A 23,939-nucleotide genomic window follows, 5' to 3' on the forward strand; every position below is an offset into this window, starting at 1 on the left:
ACAGGGTCTGAATACATGCAAGATATTCATCAGAAGCATCTGGTTTCTCTAACCCAGCCGAAAATGTAAGGGAAAAAAATCACACTGTACTGATTTACATCAGTTTTCAACAAGTCCAGGGACTTGCTCCAGTCTCATAAAACATCCTGGGACTGGTGTGGTATAGATCGCTTTGCAGAAGCTGGTAGTCCATAGATGATTTCTGGGTAGTGTCAATCAGCTGAGTGAAAAATCTGCCAGGACTGATATAGGCTGAGTACTGAAGCTAATATTAAGGGATGTAAAATCAAATCTTATATTTCATTTCGGGAATAGACAATAGGCGGGAAGCTTAGGCTGCTGGTTGGCATGACAGGAATACTTATCTAGACTGTTTGACCTGTTACAGGTGGGTGCAAGTTCTGACTCCCTGAAATTTACATGAACTTTGAGAGAGAGAGAGAGAGAGAGAGAGAGAGAGAGAGAGAGAGAGAGAGAGAGAGAGAGAGAGAGAGAATCAGTAAGCTTCTCGAGTAGACTCACACCTTCAAGTCATAGTAAAAGGTTGGGGACATAAATCCAAATGATTCAGGGTCCAATTGCTAGGGGACCCACAATAAGATCAAGCTGCACATTTGCTATAAATATGTAAGGGGCCTAGGTCCAGGCTTTGCATGCTCTTTCGTTGGTGGTTTGGTTTCTGTGAGTCCCCGTGAGACGTGGTTAGTTGATTCTGTAGGCCTTTGTCCTTGTCCTGTCTTGCTTGATCAATTTTATCCCCCACTCTTACACAAGGTTTCATGAGCTCTGCCTGATGTTTTGCTGTAGGTCTCTGCAACTGTTTCCCACCACTGCTGGTGAAGCCTCTCCAGGGACAGTTATGCTAGGTCTGCAAATATAGCAAAGTTTCATAAATAGTGTCAAGGTCTGACTCTCTCATAAGGGATGGGTCTCAAGTTAGGGAAGTCATTGGATAGCTGTTCCATCTTTAGCCCTATACCTTTATAGGCAGGACAAATTTTGGGATATAGGTTTTGTGGGTGGGTTAATTTTCCCTCCTGCCTTTGAAAGTCCTGCTTGGCTACAGGAGGTAGTAACTTCAGTCTCTATATCTCCCTCTGGAAATAACCTCAGTTAGGGTCATACCTATAGACTCTACATATCCATACCAGTTCCATACTCTAGCTAGTCACAAAGATGCTCCCCAGGGATTTCTATTCTCACTCCCATCATTTCTACCACCATCCCACTCACAACAGCTAATCACCATCCAGTTTCCTCTCCTCATCCCTTCTCCTACTAAGTCCTCTCTCTCCATTTGTCTTTGGTGACTGTTTTGTTTCCCCTTCTGAGTAAGACTCTTGTATCCTTCTTTGGGTCCTCTTTATTGCCCAGATTCTTTTGGTCTTTGGATTGTAGCATAGTCATCCTGCACTTCATGGCTAATGACCACATATATTAGTCACTTATACATACCATACATATTTTTTGGGGTCTGGATGACCTCATCCAGGATGATATTCTCAAGTTCCATCCATTTGCCTGTAAATTGCATGGTATCTTTGTTTTTAATAGTTCAGTAGTATTCCACTATGTAGATAAATCACACTTTCTTTACCCATTCTTCAGTTGAGGTACATCTAGGCTGTGGTTTTCAGTTTCTGGCTATTGTGTATAATGCTGTAATGAACATAGTTGAACAAATGTACCTGTGATATAGTGCAGGGTCTTTTGGGTATATGAAGAGTTGTATAGCTGGGTTTATGGGTAGAATGATTCCCAATTTTTTGAGAAAATTTCAAATTGCTTTCCAAAGTAGTTGAGCAAGTTTGCACTTCCACCAGCAATGAAATAGTTTTCTCCTTGATCCATATCTTCATCATCATGTGCTGTCACTTGAGTTTTTGTTCTTAGCCATTATATAGGTGTAAGATAAAATCTCAGAGTCATTTTTATTTTCATATTTCTGATGACTAAGGAAGTTGAATATTTTAAGTGTTTGTGCCCATTAGAGATTTCTATATTAATAATTGTCTGATTAGCTCTGTACCCCATTTTTATATTGAGTTATTTGGTTTGTTGAGGTCTAATTTCTTGAGTTCTTTACATATTTTGAATATTAGCCTTCTTTCAGAAATAGGGTTGATGAGGAACGTTTCTCATTCTGTAGGCTGCCATTTTGTTCTATTGATCATGTCTTTAGCCTTGCAAACGCTTTTCAATTTCATGACGTCCCATTTATTAATTTGTGATCTTGGTTCTTCAGCTATTGGCAGCGTTTTCAGGAATTTGTCTCTTTTGCCAATGAGTTTAAGGTACTTCCTCATTTTCCCTATTAGATTTAATGTGCCCAATTTTATGTTGAGACTTTTGACCCACATGGACTTAGGTTTAGTGCAGGATGATAGATGTGGGTCTACTTGCATTCTTCTGCATACAGACATCCAGTAAGATGAGCAGCATTCGTTGAAGATATTGCCCTTTTTCTATGGTATGGTTTAGACGTCTTTGTCAAATATCAAGTATCCATACTTGTGTGAATTTATTTCTAGACCTTTGGTCTTATATCAAAGGATACATACATATATATATATATATATCAACCTTTCATTTTATCCCAAGACCAGGTAGGGTTTTTTATTTTTGTTTTTTATTGAATATTTTATTTATTCACATATCAAATGATATCCCCTGCCCTGGTTTCCCACCTTTCCCTGCTTCTATGAGGGTTTTCCCCCACCCAAACACTCCCACCTCCACATCCTGGCATACCACACCAGGGCAATGAGTCTTCACAGAACCAAGGACTTCTCACACTGATATCCAACAAGGATATCCTCTGATACATATGTGGCTGGAGCCATTGATCCCTAAATATGTACGCTTTGGTCAGTTGTTTAGTTCCTAGAATCTCTGGGTGTGTGTGTGTGTGGGGGGGGGGTCTGGTTGGTTGGTATTGTTGTTCTTCCTATGGGTTGCAAACCTGTTCAGCTCTTTCAGTTCTTTCTCTAACTACTCTATTGGAGACCCTGTGTTCAGTCCAATAGTTGGCTGCGAACATCTGTCTCTGTATTAATCAGGCTCTGGCAGCACCTCTCAGGAGACAGCTATATCAGGCTCCTGACAGCAAGCACTTCTTGGCATCTACCATAGTGTCTGGGTTTGGTGTCTGTATATGGGATGGATCCCCAAGTGGGGCAGTCTGTGGATAGCCTTTCCTTCAGCCTATACTCCAGTCTCTGGATAGCCTTTCCTTCAGTCTATACTCCACACTTTTTCTTCATATTCACTCCTATGAGTTTTTTGTTCCCCCTTCTAAGAATGACCAAAGCAGCCACACTTTGGTCTTCCTTATTCTTGATCTTCATGTGGTCTATGATTGTATCTTGGGTGTTCCCAGCTTTTGGGCTAATACATACGTATCATTGAGTTCATACCATGTGTATCTTTTGTGACTGGGTTACCTTACTCAGGATAATATTTTCTAATTCCATTAATTTGCCTAAGAATTTCATGAAGTCATTTTTTAATAGCTGAGTAGTACTCCATTGTGTAAATATACCACATTTTCTATTCCTTTGTTGAAGGACATCTGGGTTCTTTCCAGCTTCTGGCTATTATAAGTAAGGTTGCTATGAACATAGTAGAGCATGTGTCCTTGTTATATGTTGTAGCATTTATTGGGTATATTCCCAGGAGTCGTGTAGCTGGGTCCTCAGTTAATACTATGTCTAATTTTCTGAGGAACCACTAGGTTGATTTCCATTGTGGTTGCACCAGCTTGCAATATCACCAACAATGAAAGAGTGTCCCTCTTTCTCCACATCCTTGCCAACATCTGCTGTCACCTGAATTTTTGATCTTAGCAATTCTGACTGATGTGAGGTGAAATCTCAGGGTTGTTTTGATTTGTATTTCCTTGATGGCTAAAGATGTTGAACATTTCTTTAGGTGCCTTTCAGCCATTAATTATTCCTCAGTTGAGAATTCTTTGCTTAGTCCTGTACCCCATTTTAATAAGGTTATTTGATTGTCTGGAGTATAACTTCTTGAGTTCTTTGTGTATATTGGATATTAGCCCTCAGTTGGATGTAGGATCGGTAAAGATCTTTCCCAATCTGTTTGTTGCCTTTTTCTCCTATTAACAATGTCCTTTGTCTTAAGAAGCACTGCAATTTTATGAGGTCCCATTTGTAGATTCTTGGTCTTAGAGCATAAGCTATTGGTGTTCTGTACAGGACATTTTCTCCTGTGCCCATGTGTTTGAGGCTCTCCCCCACTTTCTCCTCTATAAGTTTCAGTGTATCTGATTTTATGTGGCAGTTCTTGAGCCACTTGGACTTGAGCTCTGTACAAGGAGATAAGAATGGGCCAATTTGCATTCTTGTACAGGTTGACCTCCAGTTGATTCAGCACCGTTTATTTAAAAGGCTATCTTTTTTTAATGGATGGTTTTAGCTCTTTTGTCAAAGATCAAGTGATTTTTTTTTTTGTCAAAGATCAACTATAGGTGTGTGGGTTCCTTTCTAGGTCTTCAGTTCCATTCTATTGACCAATCTGCCTGTCTCTGTACCTATACTATGCAGGGTTTTGTTTTGTTTTATCACATTGCTCTGTAATACACATTGAGGTCAAGGATGGTGATTACCCCAGAAGTTATTTTACTGTTGAGAATAGTATTAGTTATCCTGGGTTTTTGTTATTCAAAATGAATTTTCAAATTGATCTTTCTAACTCTTTGAAAAATTGAGTTGGAATTTTTTCATGGGGATTGCATTGAATCTGTAGATTGCTTTTTCACCTATGAATATTAATGAAAGTACTCAAAAAATTCTCGAAAACAAAATCCAAGAATACTTCAAAATGATGATCCATCATGATCAAGTAGGTTTCTTCCCAAGGATGGCTCAATATATAGAAATCCATCAAGTAATCCACTATATAAACAAGCTCGAAGGAAAAAAATACCCACATGATCATCTCATTAGATGCTGAGAAAACATTTGACAAAATTCAATTCCCCTTCATGATAAAAGTCTTGGAAAGATCAGGAGGTCAAGACCCATACCTGTACATAATAAAAGCAATATACAGCAAACCAATAGCCAACATCAAGCTAAATGGAGAGAAACTTGAAGCAATCCTAATAAAATCAGGGACTAGAAAAGGCTTCTCACTCTCTCCCTGCCTATTCATTATAGTATTCAAAGTCTTAGCCAGAGTAATTAGACAACAAAAGGAGGTCAAAAGAAAACAAATTGGAAAGGAAGAAATCAAAACATCACTATTTGTAGATGATATGATAGTATACTTCAGAAACCCCAAAAATCCCACCAGAGAACTCCTAACGCTGATCCAGTGAAGTGGGTGGATATAAAATTAACTCAAATCAGTAGCCTTTTTCTACTCAAAGAATAAATAGGCTGAGAAAGAAATTAGGGAAACAACACTCTCCATAATAGTCACAAGTAATATAAAATATCTTGGTATGACTCTAGCCATGAAAGTTTTATTACTGTTGCTCTATAGTAGAGCTTGAAATCAAGGATTATGATACCTCCAGAAGTTATTTTATTGTGCAGGGTTATATTAGCTACCCTGAGTTATTTGCTTATTTGTTCCACCATTAGAGTTGAGAATTGATCTTTCAGGGTCTTTTAAGAATGATGCTGAAATTTTGAAGAGGATTGCATTGAATATGTAAATTGTTTTTGGTAAAATGACCATTCCATTGTTACTATATTAATCCTACTAATAATCCATGATTATGGGAGATCTTTTCGTCCTCTGAAAGCTTCCTCAATTTCTTTCTTCAGAGACTTAAAATTCTTGTCATACAGGTCTTTCACTTACTTGTGTAGAGTTATACAAAGTTATTTTATTTTATATTATTTTTGTCTATTCTAAAGGACACTATTTTGCTATTTTTAACCTTTGTATCATTTGTATAAAAGAGGACTACAGACCTTTTTAAATTGATTTTGTATCCAACCACATTGAAGATGGTGCTTATCAGCTATAGAAGTTCTCTGGTAGAATTTTATGTAATACTGTTGTATCATCTGCAAATAGCATTTCTTTGACTTCTTCCTTTCAAACTTTTATTCCCTTGATCTATTTTAGTTGTTGTGTTGGTCTAACTAAAACTTCATATCCTATAAAGAATAGATACAGGTAGAATGGGCACCCTTCTTTTTTCTCTGAATTTAGTAGAATTGCTAAAATTTCTCTCCATTTAATTTTATGTTAGCTACAGGATTGCTGTAAATTAATTTATTATGTAAAACTCTCTAAAATTTTCAATATGAAGGTGTTTTGGATTTTGTCAAAGGCTTCATCGGCATCTAATGAGATGATCATGTGATACTTTTCTTTCAGATTGCTTATATGCTGGTTTATATTGATGAATTTTCTTTTTTAAATTTTATTTGATATATTTTTTATTTACATTTCAAATGATTTCCCCTTTTCTGGTCCCCACTCCCCTAAAGTCACATAAGGCCTCTTCCCTCCCCCTGTTCTACCACCCACCCCTTCTCATTTCCCTGTTCTGGTTTTGCCTTATACTGCTACACTGAGTCTTTCCAGAACCAGGGGCCACTCCTCCATTCCTCTTGTACGTCATTTGATGTGTGGATTATGTTTTGGGTATTCCAGTTTTCCAGGCTAATATCCACTTATCAGTGAGTGCATACCATGATTGATCTTTTGAGACTGGGTTACCTCACTTAGTATGATGTTCTCCAGCTCCATCCATTTGCCTAAGAATTTCATGAATTCATTGTTTCTAATGGCTGAATAGTACTCCATTGTGTATATACCACATTTTTTGCATCCATTCTTCTGTTGAGGGATACCAGGGTTCTTTCCACCTTCTGACTATTAAAAATAGGGCTGCTATGAACATAGTGGAGCATATATCCTTATTACATGCTGGAGAATACTCTGGGTATATGCCCAGGAGTGGTATAGCAGGATCTTTTGGAAGTGACATGCCCAGTTTTCTGAGGAACTGCCAGATTGATTTCCAGAGTGGTTGTACCAATTTGCAACCCAACCAGCAGTGGAGGAGTGTTCCTCTTTCTCCACATCCTCTCCAACACCTGCTGTCTCCTGAGTTTTTAATCTTAGCCATTCTGAGTGGTTTAAGGTGAAATATCAGGGTTGTTTTGATTTTCATTTCCTTGATGACTAATGAAGTTGAGCATTTTTTAAGATGTTTCTCCGCCATCAGAAGTTCTTCAGGTAAGAATTCTTTGTTTAACTCTGTACCCCATTTTTTAATAGAGTTATTTGGTTTTCTGGGGTCTAACTTCTTGAGTTCTTTGTATATATTAGATATTAGCCCTCTACCTGATGTAGGGTTGGTGAAGATATTTTCCCATTTTGTTGGTTGCCGATTTTTTCTTTTGATGGTTTCCTTTGCTTTACAGAAACTTTGTAATTCTATGAGGTCCCATTTGTCAATTCTTGATCTTAGAGCATACACTATTGGTGTTCTGTTAAGGAACTTTTCCCCTGTACCGATGTCCTCAAGGGTCTTCCCCAGTTTCTTTTCTATTAGCTTCAGAGTGTCTGGCTTTATGTGGAGGTCCTTTATCCATTTGGAGTTGAGCTTAGTACAAGGAGACAAGGATGGATCAATTCGCATTCTTCTGCATGCTGACCTGCAGTTGAACCAGCACCATTTGTTGAAAAGGCTATCTTTTTTCCATTGGATGTTTTCAGCTCCTTTGTTGAGGATCAAGTGGCCATAGGTGTGTGAGTTCATTTCTGGATCTTCAATCCTGTTCCATTGATCTGCCTGCCTGTCACTGTACCAATACCATGCAGTTTTTAACACTATTTCTTAGTAGTATTGCTTTAGGTCAGGGAAACTGATTCCCCCAGGATTTCTTTTGTTGTTGAGAATAGTTTTAGCTATCCTGTGTTTTTTGTTATTTCAGATGAATTTGAGAATTGCTCTTTCTAACTTTATGAAGAATTGAGTTGGGATTTTGATGGGTATTGCATTGAATTTTATATTGCTTTTGGCAAAATGGCCATTTTAACTATATTAATTCTGCCAATCTATGAGCATGGGAGGTTTTCCCATTTTTTGAGGTCTTCTCCCATTTCCTTCTTCAGAGTCTTGAAGTTCTTGTCATACAGATCTTTCACATGTTTGGTAAGAGTCACCCCAAGGGACTTTATATTGTTTGTGGCTATTGTGAAGGGTGTTAGTTCCCTAATTTCTTTCTCAGCCTGCTTATCCTTTGAGTATAGGAAGGCTACTGATTTGCTTGAGTTGATTTTATAACCTGCCACTTTGCTGAAGTTGTTTATCAGCTGTAGGAATTCTCTAGTAGAGTTTTTTGGGTCACTTAGATAGACTATCATACCATCTGCAAATAATGATAGTTTGACTTCTTCCTTTCCAATTAGTATCCTTTGACCTCCCTATGTTGTCTAATTGCCTGAGCTAGTACCTCAAGTACAATATTGAAAAGATAAGGAGAAAGGGGGCAGCCCTGTCTAGTCCCTGATTTTAGTGGGATTGCTTCAAGTTTCTCTCTATTTAGTTTGATGCTGGCTATCGGTTTGCTGTATATTGCTTTTACTATGTTTAGGTATGGGCCTTGAATTCCTGTTCTCTCCAAGACTTTAAGCATGAAAGGATGCTGAATTTTGTCAAATGCTTTTTCATCATCCAATGAAATGACCATGTGGTTTTTTTCTTTGAGTTTGTTTATGTAGTGGATTGCATTGATGGATTTCGATATATTGTACCATCCCTGCATCCCTGGGATGAAGCCTACTTGATCATGGTGGATGATGGTTTTGATGTGTTCTTGCATTCGGTTGGCAAGAATTTTATTGAGTATTTTCGCATCGATGTTCATAAGGGAAATTTGTCTGAAATTCTCTTTCTTCATTGGATCTTTGTGTGGTTTTGGTATCAGCGTAATTGTGGCTTCATAGAAGGAATTGGGTAGTGTTCCTTCTGTTTCTATTTTGTGGAATAGTTTGAAGAGTATTGGTGTTAGGTCTTCTTTGAAAGTCTGATGGAATTCTGCACTGAAGCCATCTGGGCCTGTGCTTTTTTGGTTGGAAGGCTTTCTATGACCCCTTCTATTTCTTTAGGGGTTATGGGACTGTTTAGATGATCTCTTTGGTCCTGATTTAATTTTGGTATTTGGTATCTGTCTAGGAAATTGTCCATTTCCTCCAGATTCTCCAGTTGTGTTGAGTATAGGCTTTTGTAGTAGGATCTGATGATTTTTTGCATTTCCTCAGTTTCTGTTGTTATATCCCCCTTTTCATTTCTAAGTTTGTTAATTTGGATACTTTCTCTGTGCCCTTTGGTCAGTCTGGCTAAGGGTCTATCCATCTTGTTGATTTTCTCAGAAAAACCAGCTCCTGGATTCATTGAAAGAGTTTTATGAGCCATATATGCATTATTCATGATATTAAATAATCTTTACTTGTTTTTAGTTACATGCTTCAGACTTAACCTTGAAAACACATATGGGAGCCTAAACAAAGCTGTTCCTAGTATAATGAATTGCATTTATATTTAGTCTAAGCCCTTTTTATCACATTAATGTGATTATTTACCAGATTAATGACTATTAACTTGCACATTTTATTTTAAATGTCTACAAGGGAGTAGGTTAGAATTTCAGTATTTTTTATATTATGTTTGAGCCATAAAGGTCACAATTATTGAATTGAAGCACTTTATTACCAAAATAAAACTTCAAATTATAAATGCAATAGAAAAGTAAATGTAATGTAAAAGTATCTTTTATTTCCTCAGATAAAAGGATGAGATGAGAGGCATACCCAAGGTATATGAATATATGGCTTGGGCTGCACCCAGAATGTTTCTTCCTCTGTCATATCCCTGGGCCTAGTCCAAACATGGAGCCCACTCTTACAAGTTTTATAGCTGGCAGGGGACTGAGCCAGTTCTCCTGTTCTAACACCTTTGAGATTGGCTCAACTGTGCCTTAGTTATTAGCTCCATTGTTTTGCACAGATGAAGTCTGGTGCCTCACCTTCCCAAGTGTTGTATTCTTTGCACAACAGGGCTAGTTCTCCTGTTGCTATGACTTCCAGGCTAGATCTCCTAAATGCTGAAGCAGCAAGAGGCAAGGAAGAAGAGGGCATTATCCCCATGCCTAAACCCCTTCTAGGCTGATGAGTAGCATGGAAAGATAACTCAGATACCTACCACTAGGGGCAGCTAGTAATGGCAGTTAAAAGAGCCAACTAGGGATGTCAGTCCCCCTGTTAATGACCCTGCTCTCACCCCCATAGAGTCCTCCATTATTCAACAGTCTTTCTTTAAATCATCTGTGCTACAATTCTACACACATTTTATTACTGGCAATTTAGACACTCTCCAAAAAAAAAAAAAAAACCTATGTAAAACATCTCATATACTATGCATTCTCCATATGTTCCATCACTAGATAAAACCTTATGTACTTCTTTATAATTGCTTCTTTAATAGATATTACACATACTTCTTAAACTAAGCTCATAATGTCAAAGTGATTCTGGCTACTTCTGAAGTACTTAAAGCAGTTAAATTTGACATAGGTAGGCGTGGTCTATGAATATATATAAAAAATGAATAAATAAGCATCCTTTTCCATTTTCTAGCAATACACACTACACAGAATATTTGCCTCACAGGAAAAAGCTTATACAGTGTCAATGCTTTTGTTTATAAATGAAAATGTGACTAGGGATGATATTCATAAGGCATGTAGAGTCATGGGTATTTCCTAGGCTAACCAAGTGAACTCCATATCAGAGCTACAAAGCTCTGAAAAAAAATATCTTACAGTTTTTATCCCTGGCTGTCACACTGACATTCTGAAGAGATGCAGAGAGTAGTCAATTTGTTTTCACATACACTTGTAGCACCGACAGAGATCAGAGAGAAATTTGTAACAAAGCAGTATAATGTCTGAAATTCCAAAGCCAACTTTCTCTTTCTTTTGAAATGTCATTGTGACTCATTAAAAGTTTGTATTCTTTTGTGGCACAAACTTAAAATATCTACAATATTTAGAAAAAAATTAATATGGCCAGGAAGTACTTGGGAAATTACTAGCCATAGAAAGGAAAGGAGTATGAGTTGCAGACACAATGAATCAGAACAGAAGACAAAGTGAGAGTCAGGAAGCAAGGAAGAAAGTACAGGAAAGTAGCAAGGAAGAAAATAAGGAAAAGAAAGGGAGGTCCCAGAATAAAAAGTTGTGCTGTGAGATGTTGATTGCAAGGGAGGATCAGCAAAATTTCTCATAAAAAAAAAATACAAGAAAACAAATGCAACGAAGTCTCCAAGACATTAGACTAAGGGCTGACTAAGTTGTGGTGTTGCCACAAGCAGAAGTGAGAAATGGCAAAATTTTCATCAGATTTTTTTAATTGAATCTTGAATAACTGGACATGAAAGTACTGCTTTGAAATAGAGAAATGTACCAACAAGACTAAGTAAATTCAGAAACAAACATCAGAAATATGAGAAGCACAGGTTATTTTTCTAGATTACAAACACATAATTGATGAAGTCTATGATGGATAAACATAATAAAATAGCAAGAGTGAAAAATGAAAAAAAAAAAAAAAAGAACTCTCCAAAGTGCAGATTTTTCTATTTAGATAAAGAAATACAGTGACTGCTAAAACTAAATCTCAATTATTCCTGACTCCAAAATTACTAAGGGACCAAAAATTCCTTAGAGCAAACTTAAAATGTGCCCTGTAGAACACACATTCTTTGAAGTCCCACAATGATCAGGACTTGGTGATTCTTTAAAATATGATCCATATAAAATGAAAAACATTTTGTTTGGTTGATTACTTTTATTTTGCTTTTCATTTTTAATCATTTTTCTCTTCCAGTAGCATACAAAGTACTTCCAGCACTGTGAATGGTTGTCAGTATGAGTAAAGTTTCTACTAGCCACCAGCTGGAAACTGCATGCTCAATGACATAAATGGTGTGAGCAATAAGGTCTTCATATCAGGTTGCTGAGGGAAGCTATATACTTGTTAATAGCATCCTATGTTGGAGTGGGGAATCTATACGGCCTTTTTTGCCAACAAGTTAACAAAATGTAACTGGTACAAGAGGTTTTATTTGGTTATATAAAATGTCTAGTTGATGTATTGTCCCCTCCATCATGTGATGATTCCTTTTAAAATTCTGTCATATGCTTTAGTGGTTTGGATATATTTGTCCCCTATAGACTCGTGTATCTAAATGCTTATCCAATAGGAAGTGGCACTATTAGGAAATGTGGCCTTATTGGAGGAGGTTTGGCCTTGTTTAAGAAGGTTATTACTCTTGGGGTGGGACATTGAGGTCTTAAATGCACAAGCTACACTAGCATGAATCAATTCCAGTCTCCTCCTTGCTATCTGTGGATCAAGATGTGGAACTCTTGCTCCTCTAGCATCCTGACTACCTGCTTGCTGCCATAATCATAATGGACTGAATCTTTGAAACTGTAAGCCAGACCCAATTAAATGCTTTTATTATTGAGAGCTGCCTTGTGCGATGGTTTGTATATGCTTGGCATAGGGATTGGCACTATTAGGAGGTGTGGCCCTGTTGGAATAGATGTCTCCCTGTGGGCATGGACTTTAATACACTTGTCCTAGCTGCATGGAAGCCAGTCTTATCTTATTTGCTTTCAGAACAGGATGTAGAACACTTAGCTCCTCCTACACCATGTGTGCCTGGATGCTGCCTTGAATAGGCTAAACAAACCTCCTCTGGGGGATTTTAAAACCTAGCTGGAGTCTGCACCTGGCCTTGCTGCGTTTAGATTTTCCTGCCTGAGCATTGAGGAGTTGACCACCTGCTGAGCTTGCTTTGGCTTTCACTCCAGCTGAAACAATAGGATGGGTCTGTGGCTTTTGCCTATATAAATGCAGAGCTGAAAATTAAACTCTGACCCTTGTTCAGAAATCTTTGCCTTGGCTTCATTCTTCTCCATTCAAGGCTGGGGAAGGGCACATATAGGCCCAAAAGCTTGGAATACCCAAGTTACAATTCACAGACCACATGAAACTCAAAAAGAAGGAAGACCAAAGTATGTTTTGGGATCTAAAGAACTTTTGACTAAGAAAATATAAACTACTAGAGAGAAGAAATAAAATGTGACTGTTGGTGCTCTGCCCTATCCACCAAATGTATATCTGTTTGGCTGTCTATATGTAAGTACACTTAAGAGTTAAATGAATGCAGAGTTTCTCACTAGGCATTCTTGCTGGCCTCAGATAATTAAGTTTGGGTCCATCAGTAATGCTGACCCCATAAATCTCCCACTGCTGTCAAGCGGGGCCCATCAGCTGTTAACACCAATGACCTCAATTGCTAACACCATACTTTCTATTGCTGCCTGCCTCAGTTTACCCTGTGATGTCAAAACTAGCCTTTGACATTGCCACATTGTCCTCTCAAATTTATGTTCTCTTTTTTATAACAAATTAAGTCAAATCAGTGATGTTTATATGCGCATGGGAGAAGGTACATCTACTGGAGCGTGGTCATCCTAACAGGGCTACTTCTTTGAAGAAAAATGACTCTACCTACTCTAGCAGCTTTATTAGGTGATCTTGAAACATGAAATATGGAAGTAATAGGGATTTATGAAATCACACCCCTAGTTAATGGTTCCCAGAGAACAGAAGGTCAGTTTTCTTTAATGAAATAACCCCTTCTGGAGACCAACCCTAACCTTGCTTGACAGGATGCCTTAAACACTGGCTGGCTCAGTCAGAGTAACCTAGCCTCCTGCTAAGCATTATGGAATGAGAACATAATATGAACAGCCCTCCTCTATTTATTACAATAGAGAGACAAATGTGGAGAAGGGTGCTTGTATTTTGCAGGTACACATGCAGATGTGTATGCATGTGTTTTTGTGTATTCCTGTCACTGCTGGTTAGACAGAGAAACAACAGTTTCATGTGCTCTCTTCCATGATACAGATTATAGGCTTACTAGGAATCTCAGAGACAGGTGACATATGATATATATCATGTCATTTGTTGAAGACTAGAAATTCAAAACAGTGGAACAAAAGGACATGGTTAGGTAGCTGTGGTTCTGCTGGGAGCTTTGCACAGCTCAAAACAAACACATTGCACCATTCTTATGCCTAGAGCAGCTGACAATTTTGACACTAGTAAGAACATGTCTGTAGAACATCTCAGTGTTTCTGGAAGAAATCTGTTATTTGAACATTTGTTAATATGGTAACTACTGATATTTTTTCTAAATGATCAATAAAAAGGCATCAATGTATTTCTACCTGAGGGACACAAACTTCCTCACTCTGAAATTTATAAAAAGTGACAGAAATACAAAAACAAAACTGAGACAAGATTATCTGAAAGAAAAGTTATTAAGACAATTCTCTTGAAGTAAAGATATGGCAACTGGTGAAAATCATACATGCATGAAAAAAAATAGCACCACAGAAAATAAGGTCCTTCAACTTCTTTACATGTTTCTACACCTAAATAAAATAGGTATCTCTGGAATTTCATCAGAGCATCCATCAGTGAAATTGTTACATCATTGCTTTACAAACTATAGATTTGAGTATTGTACATGCCATGACATTACTATAGAAAACAGAAAAAAAGTCTGATCCATACTAAATGAATATATAAAATACATAAATTCTACAAGTTCCATGATAAGACAAATGGCAATAATATGAGAGCTACAGATACTGGAAGTTTTTACTGTCTTTGAGTAGATTAGATTTGATGTAGCATTATACATATTATATGATGTATAAGGCTGCCTAATGAGTTTGTATACAAAGTAGATATCTTTCAAAAATTTCTGTAATTCCTAGTACTCATTCATGTCTCTGTTATTTTATAAGATATCTCAATTTCCCTATAATGACTAACAAGAAAGAAAATTACTCTAAGGAAGAAGCCATGCAGTTCTTTGAACACATGTGCAAGGTTTTGGATACCATACCTAAGAATTCATGAGAATAAGAGAGATAGTTGTTGCCATAAGCTTTATATACTATACCCTAGCATCTCTATACAGTCTCCTCTGCTCCATTCTAGCTGCATAGAGGATGAATAAATGATAAAAATTAGGTTACAAAGATTATTTTATGTATGAAGCAGAACTATAGTAAATTTGTGTGTTACTTACATTGTAGGATACATATGAAAGAATGCCCCTCAGTATTATTACACATAAAATCCTTATACATATAGCACACACCAGTTTCTGTGAAGGAACAAATGATGTTATTATGTTCCTGAAGTATCACCTGGAGCTGCAAAATCTGTCTTGCTATAGCCAATCCAGCAAAGATTCACATGCAAGACATAGAAACACTAAGTCAGAGACCATGTTGCTGAGTTTCTTGCTAGTGGGTAAACTAGTTGTACTGTCTCAGCCACAAGAATGAGATGATTAGAGACTTGATTAAGTCAGCCTGACTCTCTCCCTTCAGAGAACATGGTGCTGCTGCCCCTGTATTTGGGTGTCCACATTCCTGTATGAGGCTTTTGCTCTGAATATGTCAGAACTGATCTGTGGCAGTCATAGAAAGAAAGCAGCATAACTTATGTGTGTGCATGCACACACACACTCAGAGAGAGAGAGAGAGAGAGAGAGAGAGAGAGAGAGAGAGAGAGAGAGAGAGAGAGTTAGTTCCAGGAATTATTATGCAGTAGAGATCATAGCATTAGTTAATGATTCAAAAGGAATGTAAAAGAAAGATACAGAGCTGATATCAAGATCACCATGCTGTAGAGCAGATGAGATTAGCTTGAGGCTTATAAGGTTGACCTGCACTTCATTAGATATTAACAGTAGGTATCCTTTAGGATTTCCTAATGGTAATAAATTAGAAATGGAATAAACAACAGTACCCATGCTTGCACCCTAGTCCATTATGCAGTCCCTTGAATATGTGTGATGGAACCCTTTGCAGTCATTTATAGAAAAGCAAATATAATTAATGCCAGTAGAGTTGAATAATTCCTAGAAAAATGTATGTACTGTGTATTATTTATTATGCTATTTAGATTTTGATTCCCTATTTAAGTAGCCAAGTGTGCATATTTAAGAATTCAGAGGAAAAGTTGTACTTCAGTTTTTTTTTTAATTTTTTTCTTTATTGATATATTTTTTATTTACATTTCAAATGATTTCCCCTTTTCTGGGTCCCCACTCCCCGCAAGTCCCATAAGCCCTCTTCCCTCCCCCTGTTCCTCTATCTACCCCTTCCCACTTCCCTGTTCTGGTATTCCCCTATACTGTTGCACTGAGTCTTTCCAGAACCAGGGGCCACTCCTCCTGTACTTCAGTTTTTAAACAAAACCATCGTGTGGTAAAACTACTTGTTTCTTTAAAATGTATTTAGATTTTGTTATATCTCTTTACATTTAAGAGATTAAAATCAAATCTGTGCACTGAGATACATTGGTAGAGTGCCCTGCTGTGTCCCATTGTCATATCCAAAGGAGCTGCAGTCAGACCAAAATAAACCATGTCCACTCTCTCTAGCTCTTAAGATCTTTCTGCCCAGTCTGTTCCAATCACAGCTTAGTGTTTGTTAGTTATCCCTTCCTCACCAATCCTTCACCCTATCCCCCTCCTATAACAGTCAGGCAAAATCCTCTCGAATGTACTAACTACTAGTTTCCACCATTCAAAGGCTGAAATGTCAGCAGACAGCATCTGAGGACCACAACAAAGATACTCCCGCTCTGTTCTAATCTCCTGCCTGGTAAAGTTCCTAATATTTCGAAAATGCTTTTCTTTTTAACTTTCCTTTGTGCTGTTACTATGAAAGCCTTCATAAAATTGTTACAGTACTGCAGCATAGTATTTGCAGCAACCTGAATTCATGTCTTTGAGCTGCAGTTGATCCAAAATAAACAATCCCTTCATACTGAGAACAGTCTTTTATTTTAGATGCTGCTGTTTGTTTTGTTTGAAATAGCTCAGAATGCCCCCAAGTGGACAAGATGTGAATGAACATTTTCAGACTTCCTTTTGGAAACTTCCTTGATAGGAACTGTGGCTTTTCCATCAGGGATCTTTTTCTGTTCCTACCTAATTCCCAGAAATAACGACTTTGAGACTAAATGTTTGTTAATAAATGCTTAGGCAATAAGCTTCAGCTTGTTTTCTGACTAGCTTATTATCTTTTTACTTCTAATCTGAGTTTGGAACCTGGCTGGTTTCCTCTCCGTGTCTTCTTATGTTCATCTCCTCAGCCTTCTCTTGCAAATCTCTCCTTATCCTTTCATTTAATTTATTTATTCCTTTCCATCCTAATCACAGCCCCTACCGCCTCTCTTCCCAGTTCCCCTTACAAATCTCTAGCCCCATTACCCTTTCTCCTTCTCCTCAGAGAGGTAAAAGCCCCCTTTTGAACCACCCCACCCTGTGATATCAGCAGGACTAAGCACACCGTCTCCCACCGAGGTTCAACCAGAAAGTATAATTAGGGGAAGGAGATACAATGGCAGGCAACAGAGACTGCCCTGCTTCAGTTGTTAGGGGACTCACATAAAAACCATCTGCACGTGGCTACAACTGTGTAGAGAGGAGGCCTAAGTCCAGCCTCTGCATGTTCTTTACTTGGTGATTCAGAATCTGTGTGCTCAAGTCATTTGACTCTGTAGGTCTTCTTGTGGTGTCTTTGACATTCCCCCACACTCGATGTTACGAATCAAATGGACCTAATAAATATCTACAGAACATTTCACACAAATACACACAAAAAAACCCTTCTTCTCAGACCCTCACAGAACCTTCTCCAAAATTCACAAATAAGCCCCAAAAGATACAAAGAAATTGAAATAATCCCTTGCAACTTATCAGATCACCATGGACAAAAGCTGGCCTTCAAAAACAAAAAAATAAAAAATAAAAAACAACAGAAAACCTACAAACTCATAGAAACTGAGCAACATTCTACTCAATGATCACTGGGACATGGAAAAAATAACAAAAGAAATTAAAACCTTTCTAAAATTCAACAAAAATGGAGGCACAACACAAACTGACAGGACACAATCAATGCACTCCTAGAATGCAAATTTGTAACACTAAGGGCTTTCATGAAGAAATTGGAACGTTCTCTTATTTAAAAAGTACACCTGAAAGCTCTAGAAAAAAAAAAAAAGAAGAAGCAAACACACCCAAGGAGAGCAAAAGGCAGAAAATAATTAAACTCAGGGCTAAAATCAATCAATTAGAAACAAAGAAAACAATACCAAGAGATAATGTAAACATGAACTGGTTCTTTAAGAAAATCAAAAAGATAGACAAAACCTTAGCCAAACTCACTAAAAGGCAGAGAGACAGCATCCAAATTAACAAAATCAAAAATGAGAAGACATGACAGACAGTGAGAAAATCCAGTGAGGAATCACTAGATCTTAATTCAAAAGCTTGTACTCCACAAAATTAGAAAGATCAAAACAAAATGGATGGTTCTCTAGATAGATACTACTTACCAAAGTTAAATCAAGATCAGGTAAACTATCTAAATAGTTCTATATCTGCTAAGGAAATAAAAGCAGTCACTAAAAATTTCCCAACCAAAACAAAAGCCCAGGGCCAGATGGTTTTAGTGCATAGTTTCAAAGAGGAGCTACAATACAGCTCAAAATATTTCACAAAATAGAAGAAGGAGCACTGCCAAACTTATTCTATGAAGCCATACAGTCAGCCTGATTGCTCCTTATTCTAACCTAAGTTCAGCCTCATGATTGGTGTACCTTCATCTCCTTCTCAGAGTACTGTGTTTAAGTCCTGCATCTGACTCTTTCCTCTCTCTCTCTCTCTCTCTCTCTCTCTCTCTCTCTCTCTCTCTCACACACACACACACACACACACACACACACACACACACACACACACACGCACATGTCCAACCTCCTATTTCCTGCCTAAGTTCATTGGCTATCAGCTTCTTTATTGACAGGTGATGGTTATAAGATTTTCCCTCTATACTATACTTCCTGAGGTTTTAATGAATCTGATATTTATATTGTTTTGAATTCTAAGTAAACACCATAGATTCTCTTGCTTCGAGTTAACTTGAAAATCACTTATATTGGCTTTCATGCAAGTGAACAACATAGGATTTATTTCCTCACTTATTTTTGCTATGAATATCTTCCTGGTTTGTGAATTATGACAATGGTGGTGTCCTGGTAACTTTTCATAGACTTTTGCTAAAAGCACAGACTCTGCAGTTTGGCCTATGGATTGTTACAGGGTGAGGAAATGGGGTATAAACTTGAAACCTCAGCCTTTTTACTGTATGTTTGTTCAGAAGCCATTTTGGAAACTATCATTTCTTTCTCTGGGAGCCTAGATTTCAGTTCTCAACCCAAATGGCTATCTTTCTTCTTCTCATAGTTGTAGTCTCCCAATTTGACTTTCAAGTGAACAATAAGGGTCACTTTAGAAGACATTGGTACTTACATATGTGCAATTATTGTTCATCAACTTAAAACTATATTTCTTTAAATAAAATTGCATCCCCTCAAAGTTTCAGACTGTATTACACTTTTACTTTTTTTTCTCTTTATAATTTTTGGGTTTTTGTTTTATCTAATTTACTTGTTTGTTTGATTTATTGGTTTGATGGTTGATTGGGGAGTGTTGTTGATTTGTTGGTTTTGAAAGATAGTTTCCTTATATATCACACGCTAGTTTGTAACTCAGTATGTGGTTTTAAGGAAGGACTTGAACTGATCACCTTTCTGCTTCGGCTCCCATCTGTGGGATTATAGTATGTAATACAATATATGCACCACAACTGGTAGCTTTGTTTGTTCCACTCTTGTTTTTCTCACTGTGGACTCTTATGAATATAATGTAGCTGGGCCTGATGATTCAGTCCAATAATCCTAACAACTCTGGATACTGCATTCAAGACCTATCTGAACACCAGGCAGGGCTTGGAGGTATTATGGGTCACTCATTGAGAAATAGTATCATATACAAAATTAAAAGGAGGAAAGGCTATATATAGCACAACAATCAACCACCTCGTGGCATGTGTAAAGTCATTTGTTTAATACTTGATACACAAAGATTTGAAATTTGTAAGTTACACCACTGTGACACATGCTTTTGTGTGCCATAAAAATTAAAAACTTAAACAGTGCAATATACGGATGGTTTAAAAAAGAGGAGATAATTTTCTTGCAGCTCTGGCTTCCAGAAGTATTTCATCAAGTGTGGCTTCTGTGTCTGGTCTTTGGATTTCTTCTTTCTTTGGATAACAGATGACTGTACTTTTGCTGCTCTCATCTGGTTCTTCCTATGTGTCCATTCTTAATGCATATGTGTCCCATTTTCTTTTCTTATAAGGACACTAGTCAGTTTGGTTTAGGGATAAGCTTAACATTGCAAATTTATTTAAATAATCACATTATTTAGAGCCTAGTACTATTACAGTCATTCCACTGATCTGGGGAATGGGACACCAACAAAAGCTTCTTCAAGATAACCACACATCTATTAAGAAAGTGAAGACAGTGGGGAACTGCACTGAGACAGTACCTTCAAGATTAGTTTCACATCACTAAGAGACAAAAGGAGGATGTCAACCTACACTGGCATGAAATCACCTAATGCTTAGAATTTCTACTTTATTCTTAGGAGAATCCATTTATATGTGTACATGCATACTCCTGTTTCACAGATGGTTCAACAATGTATCCTGTCTTCAGAAATAAAGCTTTTAATATTACACTATCTTGTGAATGAGTATCAGATATAATCAACTAGCTTATATGACTTGTGGTTATCTTCATTTCCTGGGTATAATTGAATTATATAAATTCAATGAATAAATAATTAAATGAACAAATAAATAATAAATATGTAAGAATGGTACTATTTCTTCAACAAAATCCTCACAAGCTGGATATATATTCATGGATATTGGTGCTTGTCTGGTATGGGAGGATATAACATTCATTCCCTATAGAATAAATGCATATGTTTCCTCAGCTATTTTTAAATATGCCCTTGATTCTTTTCTCCATATGCTTATTTATATATGTTATTTGTGACAAATTATATTTGCATTCTATAGTACAGTTTGAATTGATCTCACAACTATAATGTTAAATATATTTTTCATAAATATATATTATTCTTAAATGGTCCTGAGTTAACTCCAAATGTATATTAACACAAATTCTCAAGAAATCAATAGCAGTGACAGTGACACCATCAGCTATGATCAGTTGCTTACATGGATACTAGCAATGGCAGTTCTATTGGAAATTCCAGTGGGTCATCATCAACACAGAAGGTATAAATGTGGAGTAGTGGTACATGCCTATAATCTCAGTACTCAAGAAACAAAGTTAAGAGGATCATAATTTCATGTCCATACTAGGATACACAATACAATCCTTTCTCAATGGAAAAAAAAAAGTCAGTATATCGTTTTCATCCATACTTCTTTACTTGCAAACATACATTGCTGTAAGTCAATAGTCTGTTACCAGGCATCTGACTTCTGCTATTCTATCAATACTAGAACCTCTCTCTGGGACACCTTTTAGATATTCTATTATTGCCTTGTATAACTGAGATCCTGTAGTTTTGGATCTGTAGAACTGGTCCCTTCATGCACTCCAGCAGGTAGATGTTGCAGTAGGCCAATTAAAAGCCTTGGATGTGGGCCTGAAAGACATCTCAGCTGGCAAACCTCAGGCTTTTCTGCACCCTGACAACTGGGGCCAGCTCTCCTGGAATCACAATTCATCAACTCCTCTTTACCAAACTGACTTAAGAGTGGCTTAATAGAGACATAATAGAGAAAAGGCCAGAGTGAAAAGGGCATTTCCCATCCATCCTTTAGTCTTTAGAGAAACTTTAAAAGGAAATCTCCTAAAATTCTTCCCAGCATATTATTAACTGAATTATTGAGTTACTTTTTCTAAAACTTCTGAAATCAGTATCTCAGTGGCACAGTGACATAAAATTTCTAGATGTACTCTAATCTAGACCTCACAATTGCACTTATAATGTAGCTCAGAAGAAGAGCCTAGCATACAACAGAACCTGAGTCTCTAAAGACACAAGGCAAAAGTAAGAAATAAATGTGTACATTTGTTTTTAAAAAAATCTCAGGATCTTACCGGTTCTGAGTATAGTATCATCCAGAGTTTTGTATTTAAATCCTTGTGATTTCTAATGCTAGCCACAAAAAAAGAAAAGAAAGGAAGGAAGGAAGGAAGGAAGAGAGAGAGAGAAAGAAAGAAAGAAAGAAAGAAAGAAAGAAAGAAAGAAAGAAAGAAAGAAAGAAAGAAAGAGAAGAAAGAAAGAAATAAAAATAAAAATGTGTTTGATCAGTTTTCAATACTGTAAAAAGATATATATGGTTTTGAGAAATACAGAATAAACTATTCTCTGTAATGGAAAGATTAATGGATTAATAATGCTTTATTTTCTTTACTTCTGAATTTCCCCATATAATTAACTAAAGTTTTGCTTATTATACTTTTTAAATTTTGATCTTTTCATTCTCTCTCTCTCTCTCTCTCTCTCTCTCTTTCTCTCTCTCTCTTTCTCTCTCTCTTTCTCTCTTTTTTTTTCTATTGCTGATTTGAAAGGCTATGGTTTAAATGCAGGGTCTTGTGCTTATAAGCAAATCCTCAGTCATTATGCTATCTCTCCAGTTCTCTCTCTGGTTGTAAACTACACATGCTCTAAATTTTTCCTTTTATAACAAATACAGATCCTATTTAAATAAACATGCTTCTATTCAAAGTTTTTCTCAGAGCAATGTGGACATCTTTATTCCTTATACTGTAGATGAAAGGATTCAACATTGGGACCATAATGGTATAAAAAATGGTAGATATCTTATCATCATCTTCAGATGCACTAGAAGGCTTGAGATATGTGAAGGCTGCAGCTCCAAAGAAAAGAGAAACAGCTATCACATGGGAGCCGCATGTACTGAAAGCTTTTGACCGTCCTTCAGCAGAAGGGATACCTAGGATGTTGGAAAGGATCAAGGTGTAAGAAATAAAGATAGTCAGGGTGGGCACTGTTACATTAAAACCTACAACAATGTAAACCACAAGCTCATTGATAGAAGTGCTTGTGCAGGAAAGCTTTAGGAGAGGGTTTATTTCACACAAGTAGTGATTGATGATGTTGCCATCACAGAAGGTCAGGTGTACCATACTGGCAGTATGTGCCATGGCTTCCACAAACCCCATCACATACACACCCACTGTCATCAAAAGGCAGACCTGATGGGACATGGTGACCTGGTAAAGCAGGGGCTTACAAATAGCAGCATATCTGTCATAGGCCATTGCTGTCAAAATGTAGCATTCATCAATAACAAAGAAGCAAAAGAAAAAGAGCTGAGTCATGCACTCAGCATGAGAGATGACATTCTGCTTCACAAAACCCACCAGCATTCTGGGGATTATGACTGAGGAGTAGCAGAGATCAGTGAAGGAAAGGATGAAGAGAAAGTAATACATTGGTGTGTGCAAGTGAGGATTCAAAACAATCAGAACAGTCAAGCCCAGGTTCCCCACCACAGAGAATAAATAGACTCCCAAAAAGAGGAAGAAGAGAGGCAGTTGGAGCTCTGGCTGCTGTGTCAAGCCCAGCAGGATGAATTCTTTCACTGAAGAGTCATTTCCTACAGCCATTCTTCCCTAGGCCGTATCTGTGAGAACAGTAAAAATAATAACATTACAATAAAATCCAAGCCCTCTCCAACCTACCCCCTCAATATAAGACTAAGAATGAGACAAGAGAGATAAAATCAAGCCAATCCTTTCCTGTGCCTGTTTTCTATATTCCTTTCAAGCTAAGTTACAGAAATAACCATAAATATTTGGAAAACTATTTCTTTAGAAATAATATTCAGAACACCAATGGCCCACTACAGGTA

The 23,939-nt window shown here is 37.2% G+C and overlaps 1 protein-coding gene across 1 annotated transcript; it reads right to left on the minus strand.

Moving 5' to 3' along the window:
* Positions 1-22,764: 22,764 nt before the first annotated feature.
* Positions 22,765-23,694, minus strand: LOC127690092 (olfactory receptor 145-like). The gene has a single exon (XM_052189647.1). It carries the CDS (start codon positions 23,692-23,694, stop codon positions 22,765-22,767), a length of 930 nt encoding a protein of 309 aa, XP_052045607.1.
* Between the last annotated feature and the right edge of the window lie 245 nt (positions 23,695-23,939).

This window comes from Apodemus sylvaticus, chromosome 7 (assembly GCF_947179515.1).
Source record: "Apodemus sylvaticus chromosome 7, mApoSyl1.1, whole genome shotgun sequence".
NCBI classification, from domain to species: domain Eukaryota; kingdom Metazoa; phylum Chordata; class Mammalia; order Rodentia; family Muridae; genus Apodemus; species Apodemus sylvaticus.

Bases quoted from the DNA above. Each gene is read 5' to 3' on its own strand.
- LOC127690092 (XM_052189647.1), bottom strand. From the start codon at position 23,694: ATGGCTGTAGGAAATGACTCTTCAGTGAAAGAATTCATCCTGCTGGGC.